The 26524-nt window shown below is 37.4% G+C and overlaps 1 protein-coding gene and 2 long non-coding RNA genes across 12 annotated transcripts in view; 1 reads left to right on the forward strand and 2 right to left on the reverse strand.

Moving 5' to 3' along the window:
- Positions 1 to 22609, reverse strand: LOC146767653 (uncharacterized). Its single transcript, XR_014955205.1, has 2 exons — positions 20796 to 22609; positions 1 to 20750 (listed from the first exon to the last, which is right to left on the reverse strand). It is a non-coding gene; the product is annotated as an uncharacterized LOC146767653 (long non-coding RNA).
- ANAPC10 (anaphase promoting complex subunit 10) overlaps positions 1 to 26524 on the reverse strand; it is a 33823-nt gene that overhangs the window by 1807 nt on the left and 5492 nt on the right. For all 10 annotated transcript variants that reach the window (XM_077783008.2, XM_085579258.1, XM_021549284.3 and 7 more), the window contains 3 exons: positions 24864 to 24980; positions 23476 to 23566; positions 22616 to 22736 (listed from right to left, as the gene is read on the reverse strand). In XM_077783008.2, coding sequence (XP_077639134.1) covers positions 22616 to 22736; positions 23476 to 23566; positions 24864 to 24978 — 327 coding nt within the window. In that variant the 5' untranslated portion in view covers positions 24979 to 24980. The remainder of the gene's footprint in view (positions 1 to 22615; positions 22737 to 23475; positions 23567 to 24863; positions 24981 to 26524) is intronic.
- LOC146767654 (uncharacterized) overlaps positions 16028 to 26524 on the forward strand; it is a 14533-nt gene continuing 4036 nt past the window's right edge. The window contains exons 1-2 of the long non-coding RNA XR_014955206.1: positions 16028 to 16221; positions 17097 to 17238. This is a non-coding gene — a long non-coding RNA (uncharacterized LOC146767654). The remainder of the gene's footprint in view (positions 16222 to 17096; positions 17239 to 26524) is intronic.

A 26524-nucleotide genomic window follows, 5' to 3' on the forward strand; every position in this document is an offset into this window, starting at 1 on the left:
GGAAACTTCAGGTCATGGCTGACTTTACAAGGGGATTAAAAAAATGTCTTGTTGAAGCAGCTTTACAAAGGGGAAATTTATCATGGTGAGGTTGCAGTAAACAGTTTAAACAGGGATGCTTTCCATCTTCATAGTAAACAGAGGAGGATCCTCCTAACACTTTATTCAACTACTACTAAGGTCAAGTGACTGTGATTTTGAAGAGAATTACAAGGCTATTGCTAATTTAAGTTTGCACTTTAATATTATCCTCAGTGTTTACAAATTTTGACTACTAATTCAAAGTGGAAAATTTGAGTTCAAGAGCTAAGATACTGAGATTTTTATAGTTAGATCAGTATGAAATAGATCAGTTAACACTAAGTAACTTTTAGTAAAAAAAAAGGTAGGAAAGATAAAAGTATGGCATATTTCCCAGTGCTTTGTTTCATCCCTGATCAAAGGAGGTGGTTATATGTTCTATTTACAGCATGTTATTCTCCAGTCCTACTACAAAGGCAACCAGTTTCTCCCCGAGTCTTTCTACAGTGATGGGACAAGTCATTCCTTCACCTGTAAAACTGGCAACTGAGGCATTAGGCTAATCAGACTAAAAGGTTCCTTGGCTCCACATGTCAAACTTCACATCCTCTGAGCTGGTTTTTACTGTCTTAAGTGAAATACTGGATTTTGCAGAAGGTTTAGCTCCCACTAAGTTCACTTGCAGTCCTGCATTTCTACAAATGGATACAAGTTCTCAAGCCAGCCACAACACAGAGTCTGAGCAGCCACCTAGGAACAGTCACCTGAGTGCCTCTTGTAGAAACACCACAAATGAGCACAGACAGCATACAATTAATCAAGCACCACTGAACTGTCTTAGCCACAAAGACTTTTTTTTATTTCCCCAAATATCAGCTTCCCTCACTCCACATTTTTCAACTTCCCTAACAGATGAATACAGAATATTTACTCATACAAATCCTGGACTCATCCTCAGAACAGGCCCCTTTCCCCATTCCAGTCAGTTGCCTCTTGGACAAAACACACAACACATGTGATGAAGTTGGATGCTAGAGTGTAATAAATGCAAATGTCAGACTTCAATGTTTGAAAAAAGTGAGCTCTTGATTTCTGCCCCCTAACATTCCTATACTGACATTTGAGATTAACCTTTTTTTCCTTAATTGATGCTCACATAGTTCGTTAAAACCTTGATACCTACTCAATGACTGAGATTTAAATGCAACAAAACCAAACTGAACGCTCAGTAGAAAAGGAAATATTGTTTTGCCAGTATGATACACACATTTTCTGCAACCAAAGGAATGGTATAAACCAGACACACACACTCTCCCAAATTCTTCTTCTCCACATCTGTCATGCTCTTTCAGATGAGTGAAACAGTTTCTTTTTCCAGAGGGCCCAGGTCGGTCACCAGGGAGAAGGAACAGGACATGGGAATAGGCAGGGGTGATACAAGACACAATGCTGCCCACTCCTAGCTCAGTGTCAGCACCCAGACCCAGACGTCACAATTTGTAGCAGAAGTGGGATGAAATATGCAGCTCTACTCTGCCTGGAGCATTCCCAGTGTGAACAGAATCTAAAGGAAGCTTACTGTGAAGTTTTAAGAAATTCCTATTAAGCCCATGCAAATGGCAATCTTTCAAAGCCTCGTAAACTGGTCTGGAAATTTGGGTGGATTTTTACAGGGAGGCAAAAGGCACATCCTCAACACAAAGGCTGAAGTATTGCCAAATTTCAAATCTTTGCTTTAGAGCTTGGGGGCACTGGAGCATCAAAGAAGGACACCAGAATATTCTCATACAAGCAAAACAGCATACTTTTCACTAGCCTTGTTCCTGGAACTGAACTGCTTTGGCTGAAACTTTCAAAAAGCTCAACCCAAAGCAGATATCTCGCATGGAAAAATCTGTCTCAATTGAAGTTGGGAAAAAGTCAAAGTAACGAAGAGTTAAGCCTTAAAATGGAAAGGGTCACATAACCTTAAGTACAGGTGGCAATGGCAGCTCCACACATAATAAAATACTACATTTAAAATCCATTTCAGTTGACTTTGCTCAAAATCAAGCTTGTTCTTTAAAAGCACAGACCACTGTATGCATATATAGACACATATACAGATATATTTATATTTCACCTCAACTCTATAGCATCAATCCACTACGAGCAAATACCAGATTAAGTTGCCTCCCATATTTTTAATCTTGTGTAGATCATTAAGACTCAGACATAATTGTCTTCCAAGAAATTTTAAAAAATCAGCTTTATTACTAATCATCACAGTGAAATTCAAAATTCAAAATTTCTTCCTGTTATGTGTTTTTCTAGAAAAGGTTTTTTTTTAAAAAAAAGAAAACTTAGGAATGAATCAGTGCAAGTCAAGTATTGGTAACTCAGGACAGCTCCTGCAGCTCTAGACTAATCTTACTGTACAATACATTAAAAGCCCAGGGTTTGTGGCTTTTTTATATTTGCTTCTAATACTATAAATTTTGTGACAATTGGAAAACAAGAAGACCATGAAAGTCAAAATGAAAGAACAAAGGGATAAAAATTGAAAGGGAAAAATCACTCACTTGTCCTTGCTGCTGTTATACTCTAGCTCTTCTCCTGCTTTCTCTCAGTTGCTTTCTTATTTTTCCTGCTCTCTGCATGCTACAGCTTTACTTACAGACATATACTCTCAGCTCTTGGAATCCATGTCATTCGAAAAGCCAAAGGAAAATTAATGTTCTCAATGGAATTCTCCTCCCCAGCCTCTTTAAAAGCCCTTTTTCTTCACTTTATTGTATAGTCCAGAGGTTCTACAGAATTCCATACATATTTGGCAAGGCTACTATTGCAACTAATGAGTGTCCCACCATAGAAGACGCAAACCACACAACAAAATAAAAATTAAAAAAAGAAAATAAGACCAAGGCAACTCGAGGCTACACTTCAGAGAGATGACTGAACACGAGACCAGAGCTTTTAGGAGGAAACTTCTACAATCACTAGCCTCCTTATAGGCTAGGAAGTTATTTACTCAAAGAATTTCTAGTATTAATAAAAGATTCTATTTTATTAATCCTACCTAAACTGAATATTGACCTCTTTTCCATACCCAATTGCCGCGTCCCTGCCCCAGACCCCTGTCCTCAGCCCCGGCTAGCTCTCCTGCGGGGCGAGTAGGGCGAGTGGAAGCACCCTCCGCTGTACCCGGCGGGGCTTTGGAGAGTGCTTTGTGGGTCCTGAGGTCACTGCTGATTCCAACGGTGAGGAAATGAGGAGAGGCACTTGTTGGGGACAAAAATCCAATGTTTATTGATGTCCTGTGGATCCAACAGCACCGGAGGGGGCCAGCCAACAAGAGCCACTGAGGGGTGCTGGCAACAGGTTACATAGGGAGAGGGAGGGGGGCCGACCAGCCAGTGGGGAACAGACAGGAGTGACTCTTGTGGGGATTGACATCTGGGGGATCCAGTGAGGGGGAGACAGGGCAGGGGTCCCAGGACCTCATCCAATCTCTCGGTGCCCTGGATGGAAGTTTCTAGAGGTAGGGGAAGGGACACCGAGTGACAGACAAGGCACTTGGGAGGGGACAGGGGACTGTCTCGGCACCTTCCAGGGAAACCGACATTTGGGGAAAGGCGGGAAAACTCAGGGAGAAACCAATACAGTATGGGGGTACACTGGAACAAACCATGACAGAATAAAGATGTAATGAAACATATAAAACCGCAACTCCACACCCAGTGATATCTTGTTTACATTCTGTGGTGTCTCCAAATGGCATATAACTCTAACTGCTACTTCTACTAAGGTTACAAATGCATCCCAAGCTTTTAGCTATATTTATAATAGGCTAACATCCTTGAAATAAGACTTGATTTTTCCTGCCCTTTAAGGTTATCTTTTGTGAAGATATAAAGAGGAAAACACTGACTGTAAGTAGTTTCACATTCAGTGTAATTACAAACACATCCCAGATGTATGCTAGACAGGGCTCCCAGCTCAGGGGACTAAATACATACAGGAAAAAAAACCGCTCATTTTTCCCCCTGACAGAAAGCTGAGAATTCTTGCTGCCATCACAGCTTCAGCATGAAACATGATTCTGAGATGTTTTTACCTCATCAAATTTCCATTTCATCAACTTTACTACTAGATTTAAATGGCTGTGAAATCAAACAGCAATTAATTTTACTCCTTCTACTTTTCTCATGAAACTGTTTAAGCTGCTTTTTGTTTTAATGACTCAGCCAACTATGAAATTAAAAGTAGTGGCTAGACTCTTCTTCACACATATAATTTTGTCTCTCTATGTTCTTAGCTAGGTCTTACAATACAGTTATTATAAAAACCTAAGCTTTTCAAAGCAGGTGTTCTCAATAAATACTGTATTCTTCCAAGCAGCAGATTATAAAACTAAGTTTCAAGGAAAAGAAATACTATGTTCAGAAATTAAATATTTATCAGTACATGAACTTTCCCATGTAGGAAAAGGCTTTTTCCTGTTTAGCCATTGTTTTTTACAGCTATCCAAATATGTTTTCACAACAACTGGCAAGGAGAAAGAAGGTTGGCTTAACTTCCAAAATCCTGTTTCCATAACGGCCATGTCCTACCATTTAGTTACCAGGACTGAGAATCTGTGTGCCTCTGCATAATTCCAAGTATTGGAACTGTCAACACACGAAGTAGCAGAGCTTGGGCTTCAGCCATCACTTCACTTAGGAAGGAAGAGAACCAGTTAATAGCAGTGATGCACCAGTTCCAGCAGAAAAAATGAAGCATGTCCAAAAGAAACTCGATGAGTTCCAAGTGAGCCAAAGAAGGGACACCACATTAGCAACTTAACAGGGAACACAGCAACAGGCTCAAAGGACCCACTGTGAACAGCACACTTGTGTGCTCGGATGAAGCAACGACCACCTAAGGAGGTGCCTCTGTGGTCTTAATCAGCCACCTCCTTAAACGGTCAAGAAATCTTATTTCAGTCCATTAGGCAAGAAAAGTTTTCCATTCTTTTAAACAGCAGTTCCTGAAGAACCTAAAGGAGCACAGTCCATCTCCTCAGGAAGAGTCAGCTGTGTATTTGGGTAGACAGGAGATCAGTTGCAGAATAAGCTATATTAGAGAACGAAACAAGCAAACACTAAAAGTTCCCATCTTTTAGTATCCTATAAGCTCTTTGTTCAAATAAAGTGTAAGAAATGACCTTTGGGAAAACTGGGAAGGTTGCAAAAAGATCCAAAATATCCTTGCAAGAAGTTTTATAGAACCTCCTTCACACTATTTTGTTCCAGATTAAAACACTAGAAGTTAATCTGTACCCAGGTGTTAGAAAGTTGTATACAATAATAAGAAAGACAACTAAACACTCAAACCAAGCTATAAAGAATATGTAGAAAAGGAAGAAAAGTAAATCTAGAAAAGCAAATGCTTGGTGGGTCAAGGATTAGTATTCACAATGCTTAAATACAGATTCTTACACTGCTTTTCCAGATTTCCTGTTTGGATTACTTGAGCAGCACAAAAACATTGGACAACATCAATGGGCTGTGTCCCATTGCTGCTTTCTGAAGGAAGCAGATGATGCCAATTGAGCCATATATGATGCAACCTAAACTTCATTTGGCAGAATGACTCACCAGCAAACTCATGAAATGGTCTCAGTGACTCGTCCATTTTGATATTCTTTAGAATTGGGTGCCCTAATTATCATTTCTCCATACATTTAAAAAGGAACTCTTTTATTTGGTTCTGCTGAGAAACCAATGAAATATCTTCTAAGATGCACATAGCTGATTCAGGCAGAATTTCAATACTACAACAGGAATGAAGTTAGGAAGAGTTGAAATTTAATCCATGGAATGGTTAACAGGTAAAGCCAGCTTTAAGAATGCCTTCATAGTCTGTCTTTGAATTCTGCTGAAGTTAGATGAAGAACACATAAGAGGACAACAGTTTAGTCTTAGACGTGATGAGGAGCCTCTGGTGACTAAGTGTGTACATCAGCCTACTGTCAAATGGAGGAACTGGGGTACAGTGGCATGCACTGTGGAATACCAAAAGCTTTAGGGCATGGATTCACAGGAAAAACAGCTCTTTCAAAAGCAACAAGTGATGAAGAACCCCACATAATGACGCCTGCAAAAGGGTCAAGGCTGTGCTGAACTGCCACATACAAAACTGACAGATGAAGTCATGGATGGTCTGGACAAGTGTGGAGGGGCCCCTGTCCATGGTACTTAAACAACCACCACCCTGCCCATCAGAGTCCCAACTCTGCATCTGCTCACAGCGCTTGCATAGTCAGGTACATCCAGTCTGACAGACAAATTAATAACCTGCCAAATGCTCAGCCTCTGTGAAACTGCCAGCCACAACTGTCTGACTTAACTGAAATTTCAGAAAATATTGTCTGCTTAACTCCAGGTGTCAGAAAAAAAAGCAAAAAGAAAGGAAAAAAAAATTGACAACAGCCTTTGATTACTTCATTCTCTAGAACATGGCTGAAAACATGTTCTAGCTCTTCATTCTAGAAAATTTACCTGCAGAAACCATCAGGAATTTGCCACAGAATGTTCACTAGGAAAGTCTCTCCGGAAGAAAGAAACACTCTTCCCCATTTGCTGTGCCATATGCACTTTTTTTTAGTATGTTCTGTGAAGAACAATAGATAGGCAGCTCAACATTAATTACAAAAAATACATACCTCAAGAGGAATATATTGCTTCAGAGAAGGACAAAAATGTTGAATAGTCTTGGACAGTCTGCTTTTCACATTTTTTAAGTCCTATTGTTAAGTGAGGCCATTTGAACTTTCACATAACACTTTATGCTGGACACATCCATAAATTAACACTTGTTAAAGAAGGATTGCTATGCTGTGTATGCTTTAAGTTGCAACCATCCACTGGAATGTCAGAAAAAAATAAAAAACCTTCTCCCTGTCCCTTTGAAAAGGAGAATGATCCAATCAGCAAATTCAGAACGACAGTGCAGTCTAGAATGGTGTTTCATATGTGCAAGTATGGAATTAAGGCCTAAAACTACAGAACAAACCTTCTACCCATAGCAGGAAGCTACCTAAGTTTAGTTTGAGATCAGGTAAAAGAGATTCCATCTTAACAGGAATTAGCTGCTCCAGAAGGAATACTGTCTCCAATTTAAATTAGCCATAACAGCTGTGAAATTTTGGATCTCTGATTTAAAGAAAAATGGGTTTCATAACTCATTTAAGAAGCAGTCAAGAGTGGAGGAAGGGAAGGCAAATACACCCTAAGTGCAGTACTACTCTTCTGCAGGGACCTAATCTCACTCCACAGCTATCACAATCCACAGGAATGCCATACCTTTGGAAGGGCACTGCAACTCTGAGAAGATTCCTGGTATCAGGGGAAATCCTTCACAGCTACAGGAACGTGACTCCAGTGTGAACCTGTTATTTCCCCTGAGCTTAGCAGACAGTCCACTGAAGATGAAAAACCTACAAAAAAAATTCTTGGCTGACAGTATCAAAAAAACAGGTAATGCAGCCCAAAACAAGCTTTCTGCCTCAGTTTGTCTATTTCTGGTACCTAAGCTGGGTAAAGTTTTAGTTGCAGACATGCTGGAACAGACTGCATTTGGACAGTCTGGCCTTAAAAATGAATGGCAGAAAATCCATGGTTTGCTGCAAGTCTTTTCAAAATTCCAGCATTCTGAAAGAAGAATGAGAGACTTTAAAATATTTTTTTTTTAACCAAGGTACATTACAACTCCAATTATCAGTACCTTAGAATATTATAGATGCAGATGTGAGAAAAGAAACAGTACATTTAAAAAACCAAAAAGTTACAATAAAATAAATAGCCAATGCTGCACATTGCACATTTAGAAAGAATTGCAAATCTCCTTTAGTGAAAACAAATGTTTTATATCTTTAGGGAAGCACTTCAAATCAAAGTTTATCTCACTGCAGAATTTCTTCATTTTATGGACAAGTAAGTAAGAAGAAGTTCCCATGTGTACAAGGTAACCGTGTAGGGGTACTTCCATGTAGGAATCTGGCAGATGATGACCAACCTGCTTTTGAAAACCCTCTGTAACTTTTACCTGATCAGAAGCTTTAGGGAAAAAAAAACTGTCAAACATAACAAAAGCCACTACAACTTCCCGTGTTCACTCAAACAAATAGTACTATCTGCATTCAAAAGTTTTTAGTCATAACACAAAATAGTGACAAAAGTAGCAAAAAAACCCCATCTGGTTAAGTATGTGGACTAAGGTTTTCATAACAACTGAAAGAGGGCACACAGTTGTTAAAAATTACTAAAGAGACTACATTACTAGCACTTTTATTTACGTTTGTATCTTAGTCCTAAATTTGAATTGTTACCCCCAAGCACTGAAAAGCCCTAAGATTTCCCTGTAGTGAGATAGCAAAATCTTAGTCCCTCTGTTCAGAGCAGCACTGACCCAAAGTAAACGTCATCTCCTACAAGGAGACATCATCTCCTACAACTTCCAGGTGAGTCAGGCTGCTCTCAGGGAAGAGAGTAGCACTTCAACCATCTACTGAAGAGAGGCAGGGGAAACCAATAATGAAAGAGGAGACAACTACACAAAGAGAACAGAAACAGATTGAACTGGAATAGTAGAACATTCTGCTGCAAAGAAGTCTGAACATATATTTAAAAACCATTCTGAAGCTCAGGTGAATTTGCATTACAAATGGAACTGCTGACTGGAGAATGGGACAAAGCAGCTGCCTTTTATGAAAGGCAACAGAACAGGCTGAACTTGATGATCTTAGAGGTCTTTTCCAACTTAAATGTTTCTATGGTTAACACCACAGAATCTTCCAAGAAAGAGAGTATAGACAGAATTTTCTATGAACAAGAAACAAGTGCTTTGAACAATAATCTTATACAAGAGGACCTTAAGGCAAATAGAATGAACACATTAAAACCTAGAAGATAGCAAAGCATAAAGGGAGAAGTCCTATGAATTTTTTTCAAACTAGAAATGCTGGGTAGAAGCAGGAACAATATAAATGTATTCTATGGGTGCACTGCACAAATTATTTGACTATGGAAGTTAAGGCTGGAAAATATTTCTGGGAAATAACTAATTTTACAAAGGGGCAGGGGCAGAAGTTTGCAAATTCGATGAAAACTCTATTGCAGATGTCTGCAGTTCCCATTTCTCCTATATATATAAAGGAATGATACTATGTTTGTGTGAAAGTGCAAAAAAAAAACCCAGGTCATAATTTACCTTGAAAATTGTTTAGCCATATCCAGGAAATATGTCTAGACATAGCTACAGTTAAATTATACAAAGAAAGTATTTGAAAAAAAAAAATGTGCATGGAATATTAAAGATTTAAGTGCCTGAAAACTGGCCACATTGAGTTAATTGCCTATCAAACCATCTCAAATAACTTAGCGGCAATAACCTAGTGACCACATTTCATGCCATGCACTTTGCATCCCACAGAATGCAGAAAATTAATATGGGAAATGAACAAATGTAAAAAATTTGGGACTATCATGATATTTAAAGAAATAATAGAGCAGCCAGCTGCTAGCTCTCAAGCACTTTTATAGGTGAGGGGACCAAAACCAAAAAAAAACCCCTCATTCCCCTCACTGAGAAGGGCTATTACTACACATTGAAGAGAACTAGATTTCCCATCTTCTACTAGAATACAGGCCCGCAAAACTGCACGGCTCTAACTTTTTACCTGTTACACAAGACTGTAGTTCCTGAACGACTTCATTTGTCAGGAAAGGACTGGAACAAATTATACCCCAGTGCTACCCAGTTAAAAAAACCCTACTCATTCTTTACAAGTTGTTGATTTAAGACACAAAAAGCACTGGGGTTAATAGAAAGCATTTCTCCTGGTTTCAAAGGACTGGCTTGTTTCTGTGAATTACAGAAGGTAACCTCTCCCAAAAATCAACAAATTTAAAGATCTTAAACCTCTGTAAATAATCCCCAAATCCTGAAGAAGTACAGTATGCAAACATTTCTGTTGTCTGGATAAGGAGTCCATGGATGCTCAGTAAAGGCAAGTGGGGCAAAATCTGATAAACTCCAAGATAACTCAAGTGTGTTGTAGCACATAATAAGCAAATGCAGACTAGCATTTCACAGGATCCAGAGCATAATGCTCAGCTCAAGGAATATTTACTCATTGGAAACAAAAACAAGAGACTGTTGTGAAAACTATTTTGCGCAAATTTAAAATGCAATGCAGAGTCTCATCTCAGAAAGATCCCAAATTCATAAACATGTCTCACTGAAGATATATTTTCATACAAATGAACTTTAAAAGAGAAGAAATATATCTGTCAGAGGTTCAGATGGATAGTTTCACGTCAGCCAGAATACACTTCCATAAATTTGCAAAGCTGGAATCAGAACTGTTGCCCAATGGAAGCATTTAATTTTACATCTAAACAGAATTTCTTTAATGTACTGGAACGAATGCAGTCGAGTTTTTATTTTTGCTTGTTTTCTTACAAATCAATAAGAAGTTGTGTCCAAAAAAAGCCCATTTTTATCTGTTGTTTTATGTGGAGATCAGACTTGAGGCTCTGCTTGTTTCAATCTACATTAATTTTATTCCTTGACTTCTTTCTGGGAGTCACAGGTCCCTCAAGTCACCATTCCCTCAAAAAATATATAATTTTAAAAGGTATTCAGTGGCGCTATGCACTGTCCCTCACTGCAACAGCATTGCTGCTGCAAACAGCATCTGGAATAGCCTTAGTGCTATATCCTACAGACCAAGAACATGAGCTCTTCACCATGACCTGTGTAAGAATCAAAATAAAAGTACATCTTAACTAGGCTCCTGAAAAATGAGGGGGCAGTGGAAAATAAAGCATGAGAATGAGTTAATTAAAAACTTGTTTACCAGCAGGCCTGGTATGTCCTCTAGAGCTACTGTGGGGTGTCATCTTACTGTTTAGCAAAGTGCAGTCAATAACAAGCAGATGAAACTGGATGGCAAATCTATGTGACTTACTGTACATCTACAAGTCCTGTTGCTACATATGCTTCTCTGCTTAATTTATTTCTGCTATGCAAGTAAATCTTTAACTCCTCATGTCAGCATAAAGAAACAGAAGAAAGGCCAGTAATTCCACAATAGAAGTTCCTACCCCAGCAGTGCCAGATTTATCAAAAGCTGATTTATGAAAACAATATTCTATTACAAATGGTAACCATCATAACCATAACAGAGACCTGGTCAGGGAGAGGGAAGCCTACTTCAAAATTTTACTACAGTGTTTCTTCTGATTCTGAATTGCAACTCTTTTTGAAACAATGAAAACATAAAACATGATTTGATTTTTACCTTACTAAGGTAAAAATTATGCTCAGCAACATCATCTTATTAAGTAACAGATTAATCTCAACTAAAAGAAAAAATTTAGTTTTCTGCTTCTGCTCGTAGAAATAATTCAAAATATCCTTCATACTCACAGTTTAATTTGATGTCTGACAAATATGGGGGAGGGAAGAATAATAATTTAAAAAGACGTATTAGGGGCTATGCCACATGATTCACTCAAAAACTGACTGAGAATAGCATTCATAAAAAGCTTCAATAAAACCTGTATTTGATAACAGTCCTTTAACATGAGATATAAAAAACACTACAAAATTCATTCTGAAATAAAATAGGACTGTTAGATAAACCTACTTTAGAAATTGGATGAAGGCAGCTAGAGAGCATAGGCCCTCAAGCCAGACACACATGATACATTATTATTCTCACTCTACCCTCTCCTGTGTGTTCACACGGAAAATGGAAAAAGCCTGGGAAAGGTTTTTCCGATTCAAACACATGAACTCGGTTATCTTATGACAGATTAAGACAGAGAACAGCCCTCAGAAAGAAATAAATTTATACTTCATATCTATAGAAACATTTCCATGCACTATTTGAGATAAGGAACAGGATAACACCATATTCAATCCCTTCTCACCCAATAAAACCTGGCAAAGACATGAATGTAGACCCTGTGTAGCAGTGTTCTCATCAAAGCTACACACAGACATGTGATCCCTGACCAAAATAACATTTCAGTAATCACGGGTGCAAGACCTCCCTCTGGAAAGAACTGCCATGGTGGCAGCTCTGAAGCAACTGAGTCTTACAGTCCAGAACCCTGTATTCGTTATACATCTCTACCACCTGCCAGGGAGCATTTTCTTCTGAACACTGAGGATTGCTTTAAATAACCACATCAACAGAATTCCTTTCAGAACTGCTTTCCTAATAATCTCAGCTTTCCACTAAAATGTTAGACTTCAGAATGCCAAAAAAGAAAAAAAAAAAAAAAGAAAAAAAAAAAAACACCAAAAAAACCCAAAAAACAACCAAAAAAAAACCCAAAAAACTGATGGTAATTATAAAATCCCCTCATGCACCTTCAGAGAATACACTTGTTCCTTTATTTCTACCTGAATATATGGAAATTTCTGGTTGTTTCTTTTTAGTGCTGACCTGACAAAGCATGGCACATCCAGTGCATTTAATGGATTTGTTTGGGGTTTTTTTAATCCTAATTAATAGCAATACCTGATTACTTTGCCACAGGGCAGTATGTACTACCAATAGCCAAGTGTGACTGCATTTGTACGATGTAAATAAAGGTATTATAACATGGAAGCCACATACACAGGAAATAATAAGTGGTGGGCAAATTGGCTCCTAATTTCTTCTAAATTAAGGCCACTACCTCCCTCCACCCTGCTGCCAAACTGTTGGTTTGGCAAGGAGTGGTGAACACAGTTACAGGAGGTTGCCAGCTGATAGTGCCTACAAGCTGTTCAAGTGAAATAGAGAATGAGGTGTGCTGTTCCAGCTGACTGGCGCCAGTTGAGATGACAGCGTAAAACTTTCTTAGGTATCCAAGAAAATTCCCGTTCCTTTCATATCTTTTCTTACACTTAAACCAAATTAAATGTTGATTGTAGGCTTTACTCTTTGGAGGATTTTAACACTATGCTAGTAGCAGCATCAAGAGGGGTCAGAATCAGTCTTGTATTTGACCTTGCTGCATATATTTAGTACTTAATTTTTGAAAATATCTATTGCTCCCTCCAAGGATTACTCTCCACAGTTAAGTCTATGAAGGCAATCAGGTAAATGAAAGATGATTGTTTATAATTCACTGACTTTATCCTCCCAATCCTATTTCTCAGTGTAGAAAAAAGCAGCTTAAAGGCAAGAAGTTTCCCAATGGTGAGCAACCTCTCCAGAAAGAGGAAAGCAGTAGTGAGTGAGCAGCATCTTACTGTCAGCTTTGACACAACTTTAAGCATGTTTTTTTACATCCTTTAAGCAAAAGATGGTGGTGTGACTCCCACAATATTTTCATATTTGGAATCCAAAACCAGAGGAGATAATTTTGGATTATTCAGGCCTAGAGAATCTATAGAATTGGAAAGATCATGACTATAGAATGTGGTAGGGTAGAAGAAGAAAAATAAGATCAAGGAATAGCTCTTTATTTAACAATTCCAATGCAGTATGCAGGGTACTTTACTACAGAAAAATATAATTTCCCTTCCAAATACAGGTCTGCTGCACTTTTCCAAGATCTGCTTCCTAACATGCTACCTTCTTGAGATCAAAGAAGTGTCCCCTGTTTCAGACAGTTTCTTCAATGGCACCCACTTCCTTGCTCTGCTAACTGCAAAGTCAGATATCTAGAGTCCACTTCCCCAAAAGCCAAAAAATGATACAGCCAGCCAACAGAGACAACAAAGATTTTCATTTTCCCTAGTTCAAACCTTGAAGCCTTATGTGACCAGGAACACACTTTTTACTTGGGTGTTTTACTTCAAACACCCAAGTAAAAAGCTGCATTAGAACAGTTTGCCTACCCAGGTCTCCATCCTCCTGTCCAAGTGCAGAGAGATCAAACACAAGAGATAAAGTAGATGTTGCTACATGCTCCAATTTGCAAGAGCACAGTATCACATGTTTTGTAAAACACAGTTCAAATTAATTCTGATCAGCTGAGGGGGTTCACCTGACTGAGCACCACAAAGATGTTCTAGATGAGTAACACACTGACACCCACCATAAGCCATAAAGCTGGAGGCACTTGGATGTTTTAAAATGCTAAGTAGAGACCACACTTGCATTTAAAAAGGAGGGGAAAGGAAGAGAAGGGGTTAAATATTGAAGTAGGGAAACCAAGTATGTGTCTTCTGTCATGCTGTCACATCCCCTTCCATCCACCCACCTTATTCCTCACTCCCATATTCAGTCTTAGAGAAAATACTTAAACGAAGAGAAGAGCACCCAGATCTTTCTTGTTACAGTTTTTATGTTGCCAAATCCCTGCTTGCTTCAATTACTTCTGAAACATTAATGATTATCTGCAAGAGGTATCTAGTGAGCCTACACTGCTAAACTGTAATTAGAAATCCCTACAAACTTTGAAAAACCATTGACCAACAAGTATCCCAGTGCACTCTCCAAACACAGAGCCTTTATTCCAACAGGAACTTCAAGTAAAAAATGATGTGTGAACAGCAGATACTGATGTTCACACAAGCTTACTGCATACAACCCAGCAGGCGATTTTTCTGGTTTTTTTGGATTATGCCCTGGAGGTGCTGGCACAATGGAATTTCAATACCATAACTGCTTATTTTTCTGTGTGCCAGGCTCTGAAATAACAGGTACAAAGAAAAAAAATACACATAAAACAAACATTCCCCTTTTTGAAATTACAGGAATCACAAAATGAAATGTTTTTAATTCTCTAGTTCAAACGATGTAATTTATAACCATGACACAAATAGAGAAGAAGCACAAAAGAAGGGAAAATACAGAAATAACATAACGTTCCCAAGGTTCAGTTTACAAGGACCTCACACAAAGTTTTTTTTTGCAACTCTTACTAGAAACAGTATTATTTGCTAAAAATGCAGTAGCTGCCAAAAGCTATGATCCATCTAAAGCAAACATGTTTAAGATGGAAATAGAGTGTTAATGATGAAGAAAGACAGAATTGAGTATACAAGTTTTCTTTTTAAATTGTGGAAGCAACTGCAGTACAGTGTTTAGTTTGTTTTTCATCTTCCTGAGCAAAAATTGATTGCATTTACAGATAAGCACCTAAATTAGAGAGAAGTGCATTAAGACAATAACAGAAGTAATCAAATTTCAAACTTTCTAATTAAATCTCTTTTTCCTGCAGAAGGTTATTGGGAATTCAACACTAGCCTTGGTTCACATGATAGAACAATGGGAAAATTTTCCGAATGGTTGAACGCTAACCCTGACAAGTGTGGAGAGCCAACTACAATACATTATATGGTAGCATAACCTGCCACCCACGTTGCTGAGAGAACAGCTTTCAAACACATGCACCGAGCTGTAAAACCACAAAATCCCTTATTACACATTGTCCCTTACTTAAGGTGAAATACACTATTCCCCCCCCCCCGCCTCCTTTTACAAATCTTGGTGGTTTTTTTTAAACCTTCATCTCTGAAGTTTATTTAGCAGCTAACTAGACTGTTTTTCAGACTTTATTTTCCAGATGCCGTATTTCTTGTTTTGTTTTCTAACAAAAATAAAATCATGTTTTTACAGGACACAGTGAAGCCTGTTGTGTCTTTCACTGTTGATTTTTTTTTTAATACTACTTCCACCTGTGTGACATTATCCAAACTTTTAAGAGGAAATGTCTGATATATGACTAATTCACTAATGTGAAGACTTATTTCTGGAGTGAAATATTTTCCTTTTTTTAATGGGAATATACATGACTCATCACTGGGTAAAGTAAAAAAATGGTTCCATCATGCTTTTGCTTGGAAGATCAGATATTCTGATATTTACTGAGATTCTTTTCCACTGTTATGCAATCTGAATATATTCAAAAAGATAAACTGCCACAGCCTGTGTGGTTATAGACACTGGCATTCATGGAAGTCAACCATTGCTGCAGAATGACAAACATACTCCACCCTCATTACAACATGCTGTGGTTACCAGCCAAACACCTTTGCCTTTTCTGAAAAGGCTACATTATAATAAAAGCAGACCAGCAAAACAAATCATACAGGGGGACCCAAGGGATGGTAGAAGTAGTAACAACTGGTAGAAAGCATAACTCTGAATATGGAAAGTGAGCTACTTAATGACTTGAGGAATGCATTCAGCCTCACACTGCAGAAGGAGCCCACTGAAAACTGCTGGTATGTACAACTTTCTTGGTTAATGATTCCCCCCTCCTGCCCCCTCCCTCTGCACATGTCTGCTGCTTGAATCATTACATTCCAAGATAGTTAGAGGATATACACAGTTTCTTCAGGGGTTTTCAGTTGCAACTTTGCTGGCAATGGGAATTTTATTTGCAAGTGTTTCTATTCTACTGTCCAACGAACTATTGGTTGTTCTGTCTGATAGCTCTGTGTATTTATTCAAGCAAGCACTTTTATAACCCACAATTGAATGCAGACAGTTACCCTTGTAAACACGACTGTCCACTGGGATTTTCACTACATTTTGAGCATATAAAAGAAAAACATGCTTTTCTTCCCTCAGCCTGATAGCACATAAGTTTGATTACAACTTGGAAATTTCAGGCAGTGAAGGGCATGGGGGCTACCGTTTTAAATAGATACAATCTACTGTACATCAATATACATATTTGAACCAATTCCTAGGAGCTAAAGGACACAGAAATTTGACTGATCACTCTAAGAGCTCTAAAAATTTGGTAATGCTATCAAAGGGAGAAAGATCAGCATCTCTGCTGTATCCAGGCATTAAAAACTCATTGTTTCAAAGAAACAAAGCTATACGTAGCACTAAGGGCTAAAGGCTACAAAAAGTGTTGTCACAAAAGCCAGAAGCACAATACGTGTGTGTATGTCAATCAGCTGCAGAAGCTGGTAGAGTTAAAAACAAAATTAGGAAAAAGAAAGACGACTATTTCACACCTCTAGCTAGAACTTTTGTACATGAGCAGCATGGCCATGGCACTGGCAAAATGTACAAAGAGGAAAAATGATAGACCATACTCTCACAGAACTTCTATTAACATACCCATGTGCTCCCTTCACCATAGGTACTCTCTTCACAGTATCTACTTGTGAAAAAGAGATCCTTCATTAAAACTAATTAAGAATGGTAAAGAAGTTGGCCTATTGCTACACTGATCTCCATTATTGAAGACTTCCCTATATAAATCTTTCAGGTGTATAAAGAAGGTAAGAAACTATCAAGGAAAACCAGCAGTTTTCCCCCTAGCTAATATGATTACTACTCTACAACAGTAGTATTACACTACATACTTCAAAAGAGTGCTAGAGAATATGCAACCAAAATTTGCAGTTGGTTTTCAACATAAAAAGTTCAAGCATCTGGCTCCTTCCCTTCACACTATGTGCAACCTGCTCATGTCCACCAGAGAATTTGTTTAAAGTATTGTAATTAGAATACAATAGTGAAAGCTTGTATTAAAGCCAATGAAAAATTCCCCCATTATGCTGGAGGAGAGTTTATCTGCACTGATAACACACCATTTTAAAAATCTGAATTTTAAAGGCACTAGTACCAGAAAGATTTTTACAGAAGTAAAATATTTAACAAAGATTTGGGGGAAATCTTTTCAAATCCTCCTCCGAGAACTTCATGCACAGAAAAGAGAAGGAACAAGGTAATCAAACAGTTGCTACAGGAAGAGAAGGTGACAGTGTGACCTAATTGTGGCCTTCCAGTACCTAAGGGAGCCTACAAAAAAGAGGAACAGAGACATTTTATAAGGGCATGTAATGACAGGACAAGGGGGAACAGCCTTAAACTAAGGTTTAGATTAAATATTAGCAAAAAATTCTTTACTGTGAGGGTGTTGATTTTCCAATTTCTTTTCCATAGTGGAATTTAAATGAATAATCATGAAAAAGATTGTACGTGCAGGAAAGGTTTACACACATATGTAACACAGTGCTTCGATCAGCTCCTAGGCTCTCTGTACTTGAGTTCCCTCGAGGAAAGCTCTGCATTTCATCAACTTCCTGCCTTCCATAGAGCTGTTGCCACATTGTTTCACATGGCTTTTCCTCTGCTTCAGAAAGTAAAGTCAGACTGACAGAATTAAAAATACAGGGCCTCTTTAAGGTACCCTTGCATAATTGAGCCCTTCTGGGGCAAAAAAAAGGTTCCTTCATAGATTTGTTTCTGAACCTCAGACACAAAAGCAAAAATATCTTTTACATGTCACGTGTACCACAGCATGTTTAGTTTTCCTCTAGAGAAGAGATGCTTATTTGTCTTAAAATGCTACATCATAACAAGGTAAGATAAAAATGCATTTTCTAGTGGGTTGGCCAAAACAATCTTCCAGTGCTCTACTAGCTCTAATGTGGACCTCTCTATTTGTATACACACACCTCATATGCATAAAAGGCTATTTCAATACCTGCACTTTTCATGACTGCACAGTAAGCTCTGCTCTGATGTCTTACTATTCCACAGTATCAAAGGGCAGGAAAATTGTAATCCTGTTCATAATTTCCACAGTTTGAAGCATATATTAGTTATTTCCATAAGCACATAAATGATGAAAAGGTCATATCACCTACAGTGGTGATGATATTGGCAGGCAACAGTGATGTTACATCATTTAATTTGCCTTCTTTTTGTAAAGATGAGTTTGTATAAACATCTCAGTTGAGGATTCACAAAATATCCTCAGTTGGAAGGTGGAAATTTGTACAGAGTATAGATGGAAGTAACCTTCCTTCTGAAATTTGATTCCTACCCATGACAAGGCTAAATAAGTAATCAATACCAGTGGAGCGTTCTACTCCCCTGCTTTGCAGGTTTCCACCAACAGTAAACTTTAGATGTATGGAAGAGTGCATCTGTGTGCATCCTGATGAAACTAATCCATACTCAGCCACCATTAACAGCAAGATAACAATCAAAATGAAGAGCTGGTGTGATGATTGTGTTTACAGAACATCCTAAAGGCAGACAGGAAAGATTGAAATTCTGTAAAACTAAAGTTTACTCCATCTTTTCTTATCATCAAGAGTAGTTTGCAGAAAGCAGACTGACTATTTTTAATTGACATTCTGAACCCAAGGAATAATTAGGGGTCAGAAATGCCTCTTTTCTTGAATGGAACATAGAGGAATGGTTTCGAACCAAAGTACATGAAGCTTAGTCAGGAATCTAAAGGAGTAACAACCCAGTACTGCACCTTCAGTGGAAAGCAGTTCAAAATGCACCTTAGAGAAGTTTGAATAGAGAGTCACAAGAATACATTTTCTTGGTTGATTACCTTGCAACAGCCCTATGACAAGCTAGCATGTCCTCGCTCCTCGGGATCTAAGTCTACTCCAAGTACAGAAGATTGCTCACTGCTGGTGAAGATTGCTCACTGCTGGATTTCAGAAAACATCTGGCTAAGTCCAACTTCTTCACTACAGTCACTGGACACAAGACAAGTAAAGGAATTATAGTGGGGTCACTTCCTTAACTACCTCTTGGAAAAGCCTCCCAGCTTGGGCAATCATCCAGTTGGTAATTCCCCTCTCTAGTGCAGAATCTCTTCGAACAGTGGAGACGGAGCCCTGTCCGTGGTGCTCAGCTACAGCCCCATGCCACCAGGGATGCTGCTGTGCTTGCACCTGGTTATGAAACACCAGGCAAGGCCAAAAGGAATCAAAGAGAAACTGAAAACAAAGTAGACAGCAGTCCAAAGGAAAAGCAAGCAAACAAACAAAAAACTCCAACAGAAACCTAAAACAAAGGCCTCATACTGTTGTCAACAAAGGTGTATTAAGATTAATGGGCTTTCACCTGAGTCTATGTAAAGATACTACTTTATAGGCTGACAGCAGAAACCACTGTAAACTACAAGGTGCATATATATATATATATATATATATATATATATATATATATTATATATGGATTGAGACGATACCCTGAAATACCACCTGCACTTAGCATCAAAACACTTAATCTCCTTACAGCAAAATGAATTGCTGAATATCTCAATGTCTTGGAGAGGTATAAATGCAATAAACAGATGAGCATCACTTGACGAGACCAGAGATCTCTCACAGACAGCATTTCACTCATATCCTTTGCAGTGAGTTGTTTTCATATTATTAAAAGGTGTAATAACATATCCTGAGGAGTCTGGATGCTGTTCCAAAAATGCCTCTACAGACTATATTGTACATCCACACTGTTTGTACCATCATGTGAGAAAACTCCATGACTGCAGATGAGAAAATATTTGCTCTCCAAGCTTGACAGCTGTGATACAATGGTACTTAAGTGCCATAGGAGAAGGCTGAGTGCACACCCCTTAACTGCAGTGAGTAAGGGAATAATCCTGCCAGATTGCAAGGGCTGTTCTCACCCTTACAATGGAGTATAAACAAGGGGGAAGAAACCTTTTTTTCAGAAAATAAATTCATCTTAGGTTCCAAACAGGATATGCTCACATACTAGAATACAAACTAAAACTTATATTTGTGACAAAGTTTAGCTCAACAGCATATTGCATTGTGTTGAAAATTAGACCATTAGGAAAGAAAAAACATTCATTACACACTATGAGTTGGGCAAGAATCCATGGAAAAATATAAATGCTTTAGCCTGATTTTCCACCCAGTTAATCAGTACTGAAGCCAATGGAATCATTGTATAATTAAGCAGATTTCTGTAAAGAGCTCATAACAGTTCACACTGCTTTAATAACCTCCCCATGTGTCAAAGAAACTGAAGAAAGTTTCAAGACTGTAACCTCCCCATGTGTCAAAGAAACTGAAGAAAGTTTCAAGACTGAAGGAAAATTCAAGAAACCGTATCAAGCCATTTAGAAAATATGAAAATTGATAGCAACATGTAATATCATGGTGATGACAGTCACAAGCATTTTACAGCATCAGAATATTGTATCTCATTAATAAGAAGCGTGACCATATTTTCTCCTCAGTTTGGAAGTAAAAAAAGCACAAGAGCATGTGGTATGCATAAGAATTACTCTGTCATGCATCATATTAAGAGTCACATTCATATACAATAAAAAATGCTAGTAACTTGTTTCATATAGCAGTACCATTTTTAACTACATACATTATGCATAGAATCTCATGTTTGACAAGAAAAGAGCTAAAGAAATACTGCCTGAGACACTGGAGAAAACTAATACACTTGTTATACATTTTATTGCTTTATAGATCTTTAATGTGTTAATAACACACATACCCTCAAGAGCAGAAGTTTACCACTGTATGAGAAACTAAAGTTAGGCAGTGAGATGTACCAAGCATGACTACAAAAAGGACAATAATCATTTCGTTATTGAAAAGGCAGACAAAAGTGCAAAATCAAAGTGATAATTAAGGACAACAATGACATCTAGTGGATACTCGGAAAACTGACCCACAGCCTAACAGGTGAAAGGATCCAGCTGCCGTTCTTCAGAGACTGTGCAGCTCCCAAATTGCTATGATACAATTATGAAGACGGAAAGGCAGAATTTACAGCTGATAAATGTCAAAATAATGTGGTGATATATTTCTTCAAAAGAATATTTAATTAATTAAATAGAAATAAAAGACATCAAGAGCCTTCCATTTAAGATTTAGGATAAAACTGTAAGTCAAAACTTGAGAGACTATCACAAATCATTGAAAGGATGTAGACACATAATGCTAACAGACATCTCTACTACACTATTTTTTACTCCCATAGGATCTACAGCTTTCTACTTACAACTTCCTCTTGGGACTTTGGATTGTTGGGATGGAAAACCAAAGTGAAAAAAATAAAAATCCCAGAAGTAAAAATTCAAGCCACAATTTAGCAGCACCTTTTTCTCATCACCCCAATCTTTCTGTTGTTGTAATACTTGCCATGTAAGGCTGGTAAATTAAACCTTCCAAAAATACCAGCCAATAACTGCTGAGCTCCAGAGAAGAGGAATTTGAAACATGAGGCTACCCTGACTCAGAATGAGCAAAGATACCTGCTTATAAGTAACACAATTAGTTTCCAAGGTGGATGTATAGCAAGATCATGGATTATTTCACTGATAACCAAAAGCTAAGCAAAACTAAGCACTTAATTCAAATCTTATCACAGTTGTGACTAGAAGCATCACCATAAAAAAACTGGATTTCATATTTTTTTAAATAAGAAACACTAACAAAACACTACAACTCTGTCTTATTCAAAATCTTAAACCGATCTGAAAAACTGAAAATTAGATTTTGCTTCATATTGTTAAAAAACTGCATCCCATCCAAAATCTTTATATCTCAGTGACTGTCCAGTATTAAAAAGAAAAAGATTAGAAACAATACTCAGAAGTAAAATGTAATTTATTAACATATTCAATTATAATTATGTTTGGTAAAAGTCTGATTAAAAAAAAAAAAACAGAAACTAGTTTACTAAATTTTCAAGATAAAAACTAAAAGCAAACACCAACATAAAACCAGCCATTTTCCCCCTTCAAGCACAATGCCATATTTTACCTCAAAAAACCACTTTATTACATCATATGTCCTAACAAGAGAGAACTGTTTTAAGATAGAATGCAAAGCATCATTGGCTTACCCGAATTTCCTGAAGATTATGAAAATTATTTCCTACTCTGACAGAGATCTTGCTTGGAGTGTAACTTTCATCAGATTTGTAGTCTGCATAAATACATAAGGTCTTCACTGTTGTTTTTCTTCTGCAAGAAGCAACACAAGCTATGTAAGCATCATAAAGAAAAATATTCAGGATGAGTTTGTTGCTAGTTTGCAATAACTAAGGATTTAAATGTTCTGAAAATGAAAGTAAGTGTATCTAGTGATTCATAAGAAACTTGCTGTTGAAGAACTAGGTGATTTTCCATATTATATTATGCAGTTGATTTTCACCATTCTCTTTTGCCTGCCTTCAGAAACGTTGGTATACCAAGAAACAGATGCCAAATAAGCACTTGTCCATAATGAAGCTTTAAGTTAGGCTTTTCAAATATGGGCTCTCTTATTGGACCAAGGCCTTCTCAAGAAAGTAAATAAAAAAGGGGGAAAAACATCTCATTTCAAGTTGTGTTAAAGTACTGAAAGCCTTTTACACAGGATGGAATAAAAAAATGATTCTCAAACTCATTTGTTGGGTATCATAGGAGTCATCTACCCTCCAAATGACACTCAAAGACACAAAATCAGGACATAAGTCACCTTACATGAGTAAATGTGATGCTGAAACTGACACACCATTAAACATTCCTTTTCGTTGCTTATTTAGACATTTAGTGATCATAACATTTGAAAATCTAATTTTTAGAAATGCTGACTTCTTGCCAGTTGGGTAACAGAACTAACCCAGGAGTTCTTGCATTTCCAGAAACCCTATCTTGTTGAACAGTAATCAATACAAAGTCACACAAAGCACCTTAACCCACAGAGAGCATATTTTAATACCTAAATTGGATGTTCACCAAATGAGGCTGTGATCCATCTGACTGCCAGTAAGTTTCTAGATTATCATCTCGTAACTGATCCACTCCAAACCCTAAGAAAAAGAAAATGTGATAATCTTGAACTTCCCATTTCTGTGATGCAAATGTAGCTCTTCTTCAACTGTTACAAATTAATGTCTCCCAAGTTATAACATATTAGGAAATATTTCTAGATATCCAAGGTGCACCTATGCTTTTCTGACATGAAACTGAAATAGGGGAATCTGCAGAAGTTCAATACTGTTGAGTTCTGTGGGGTCCATGTCAACATGTCCTGGAATTTCAAGTGGTTAAGCAGTAATTCATATTGGTTGCCAGAGCAATAATTAACAGTTAGATTTTTCCACTTCTGTAACTTAACTGCTAAACTAAAGAAAAATCATTAGCCGAGACCATTCATTATAAAATTTTAGCCAAATGTAACATTTTCTTTTCAAGTCATGTGCTGAAATATTTTTGCTTTTTCACATACTAGCTAGAACAGGCAACAGATGGCAAAAACAGTATTCCTATAGGTTAATGCATCACATTTGAAGAAGAAACTCCAGCTATGTACTTTCTATGCCCTCATTATCCTTTTACTAATCATATCCTTTTATTGATTGTCCACACTAGTTGCAGTTCCAATATAGCAGCTGAAGTTTCATCTGCAAAAAAAAATTTCCTTCAGTCTTTTTAAGCAACAAAACCATGAGACATTTTTCTCCAATATTCCAGGATTTCAGACCAAAGTCATTCAGCCTGAGCACAATATTGTGACATAAAGGGATCATTAATCCTAGGCTGCAGCAAGACAACTGATCAGTTCCCCACAGATATTTCTGAAATAGAAACTCAACCACCCCAAAGGGAAAGAATACAGATTTTCAGATATTTTCAGCATGTATCACTAACTGCTCAGGACCACAGGTTCATTTTACTTGCAGGGTTTTAGGGCCACCCTGTAACACCTGAGCCCACAGAAAGTTAAAAAGTTCAGGCAGAACATTTAGGTCACCCAGCAGCATGGTCATCCTTAGTTAAAAATGGAAGACACCCAGACAAAATGCCAAAGCATAGAAACAATTTCACTTGTGCTGCATGTGATTCTGTTCACATGGCTTAGTTTGTTCACTAAATTAAATTTAAAAATTAAATTTAAAAAAATTAATATAAAGTATCTAGGAGTTTAGTTCATATCAGATAGTTCCTCATAGGATTTCTGACACAGTTATAACTCTCATATTGTGTAGAAGGCCAACATTATTTGTAATAACTACAGTTAACACTACAGCAGTTTTACTGCTGTGGATGTCTTCCTCCCAAAACATAAATATACATTCAACTTTTTACATCGTTGTTGTGATTTACCTGGCTTACAGGATGAAAGAGACCAAACTGCTTGTGAGCCTATTTCTCTAACAGTACCAGTCCTCTCTAACTGCTTTGGATCAGCACCAGGTGGGGTCTTGTTTGGGGTAGTCATTTCTAGTGAGAGAAAATACGTAAGTTAGTTGACATATTGATGGGAAAATGAAAGGATTTTGTTTGTTCACATAGTCAGTTTGATTATTTGGCCTCAGACTTTTATAACAGCCTACAGGATATGTGGTTTATACACATACATATATATTTTTGCATGTCTGTAGAACATTTTATTTATATATATATATATATATGTAAAGTAATATGTATAAAAAATATAATATATATGAGTAATATATGTAAGAGGTTCCATACATGTAGATTTTGTGTCTATAAGGATTCAATACATGCCTGCAATATTCATAAGACATATTTTAATTGTATCATTCCAATTTATGCACAGAGTTAGTCAGGGTTTCAGAATTTTATAGTTCTGTTTTTTAAGAAATTAAAATTGAAAATGTTGATTTAAAGGCTAGCAGTACAACCTCATTCTCTCCCACAGATACACTTACAAGTTCTCTTAATCTACAAATTCAAAAACTAGAGCAAGAGATACTTCTCCCCTAAAACAGGAAATGGGAGTTTAAACAAATTGTATGATTTGTAACAATTGGTTATAGCTACATTTATTCACAGACCATTTCCTGAACTTTACAACTTCATCTGGAATCATGAACTCATGACTTGCACTGTTCAAGCAATCACACTCAGCCTCAACACCCAGACTATCACCACATATACAACAACTTAGTTAAGCTGGGTTTTGTAAAGTACAGAGCACTTTACTATTTCCTATGAAGTAGCTTAAAATATATTTTTTAAAATTCAAAAGAAACATAAGTTCAACAAAAAGAACTACATTAAAGCTTAAAATTAAACATAGAGCACTAAAGAGTCAGAGAATTAGAGCTGATCTCCCATCCTTTGCTTACATCCATAACATCACATCATGCTCTGCTAATCACAGAAAAAGTCTTCCAATGCCTCTCCCGGACAGCAAATAAGGGACTGAGTTAGGCTGGGACCCACAGGATTCACACCTTACCTACCACAGAACTGACACGAGGCAGAAACAACATTTTCTCTGTGCCAATGACTCTGCAGCTAAAAATTCTTTGTGGGACACAGGAAATCTGAATTCTCTAGCACGCCAAACACTTTCTATTGGCCCTTGAATAGTTTTTTTAATTTTGCAAACATAAGGCTTGACACAGATATTTTAACCTGCTTTCTCATATACAAGACTGCAGTCCTAACTACCATAAACAAAATCTGAAGAAATAATTGACTGTGTAGAAATATCTAAATACTGACAACAGTGAGTGTCACAAAAGGCTTCAGACAAAATTCTTGTTCAAACACCATCCTCTCAGAAGAGACATTGGACACTACACAGCTAATCTGACAGATGTCATATATATATTCACAGACATATTAATTATAATGCTATCTAAATTTAAAAAAATCTCAGAAAAAAATTACAAAACATTCAGTTCACAGCTACTTGAAAAACAAACATATTTCACAGAATCACAGAATGGTTTGGAGTGGTGGAAGGGACCTTCAAAAATCATCTAGTCCAACACCCATGCTGCACCAAAATT

This window comes from Lonchura striata, chromosome 4, assembly GCF_050655825.1.
Source record: "Lonchura striata isolate lonStrDom1 chromosome 4, ASM5065582v1, whole genome shotgun sequence".
NCBI lineage: Eukaryota > Metazoa > Chordata > Aves > Passeriformes > Estrildidae > Lonchura > Lonchura striata.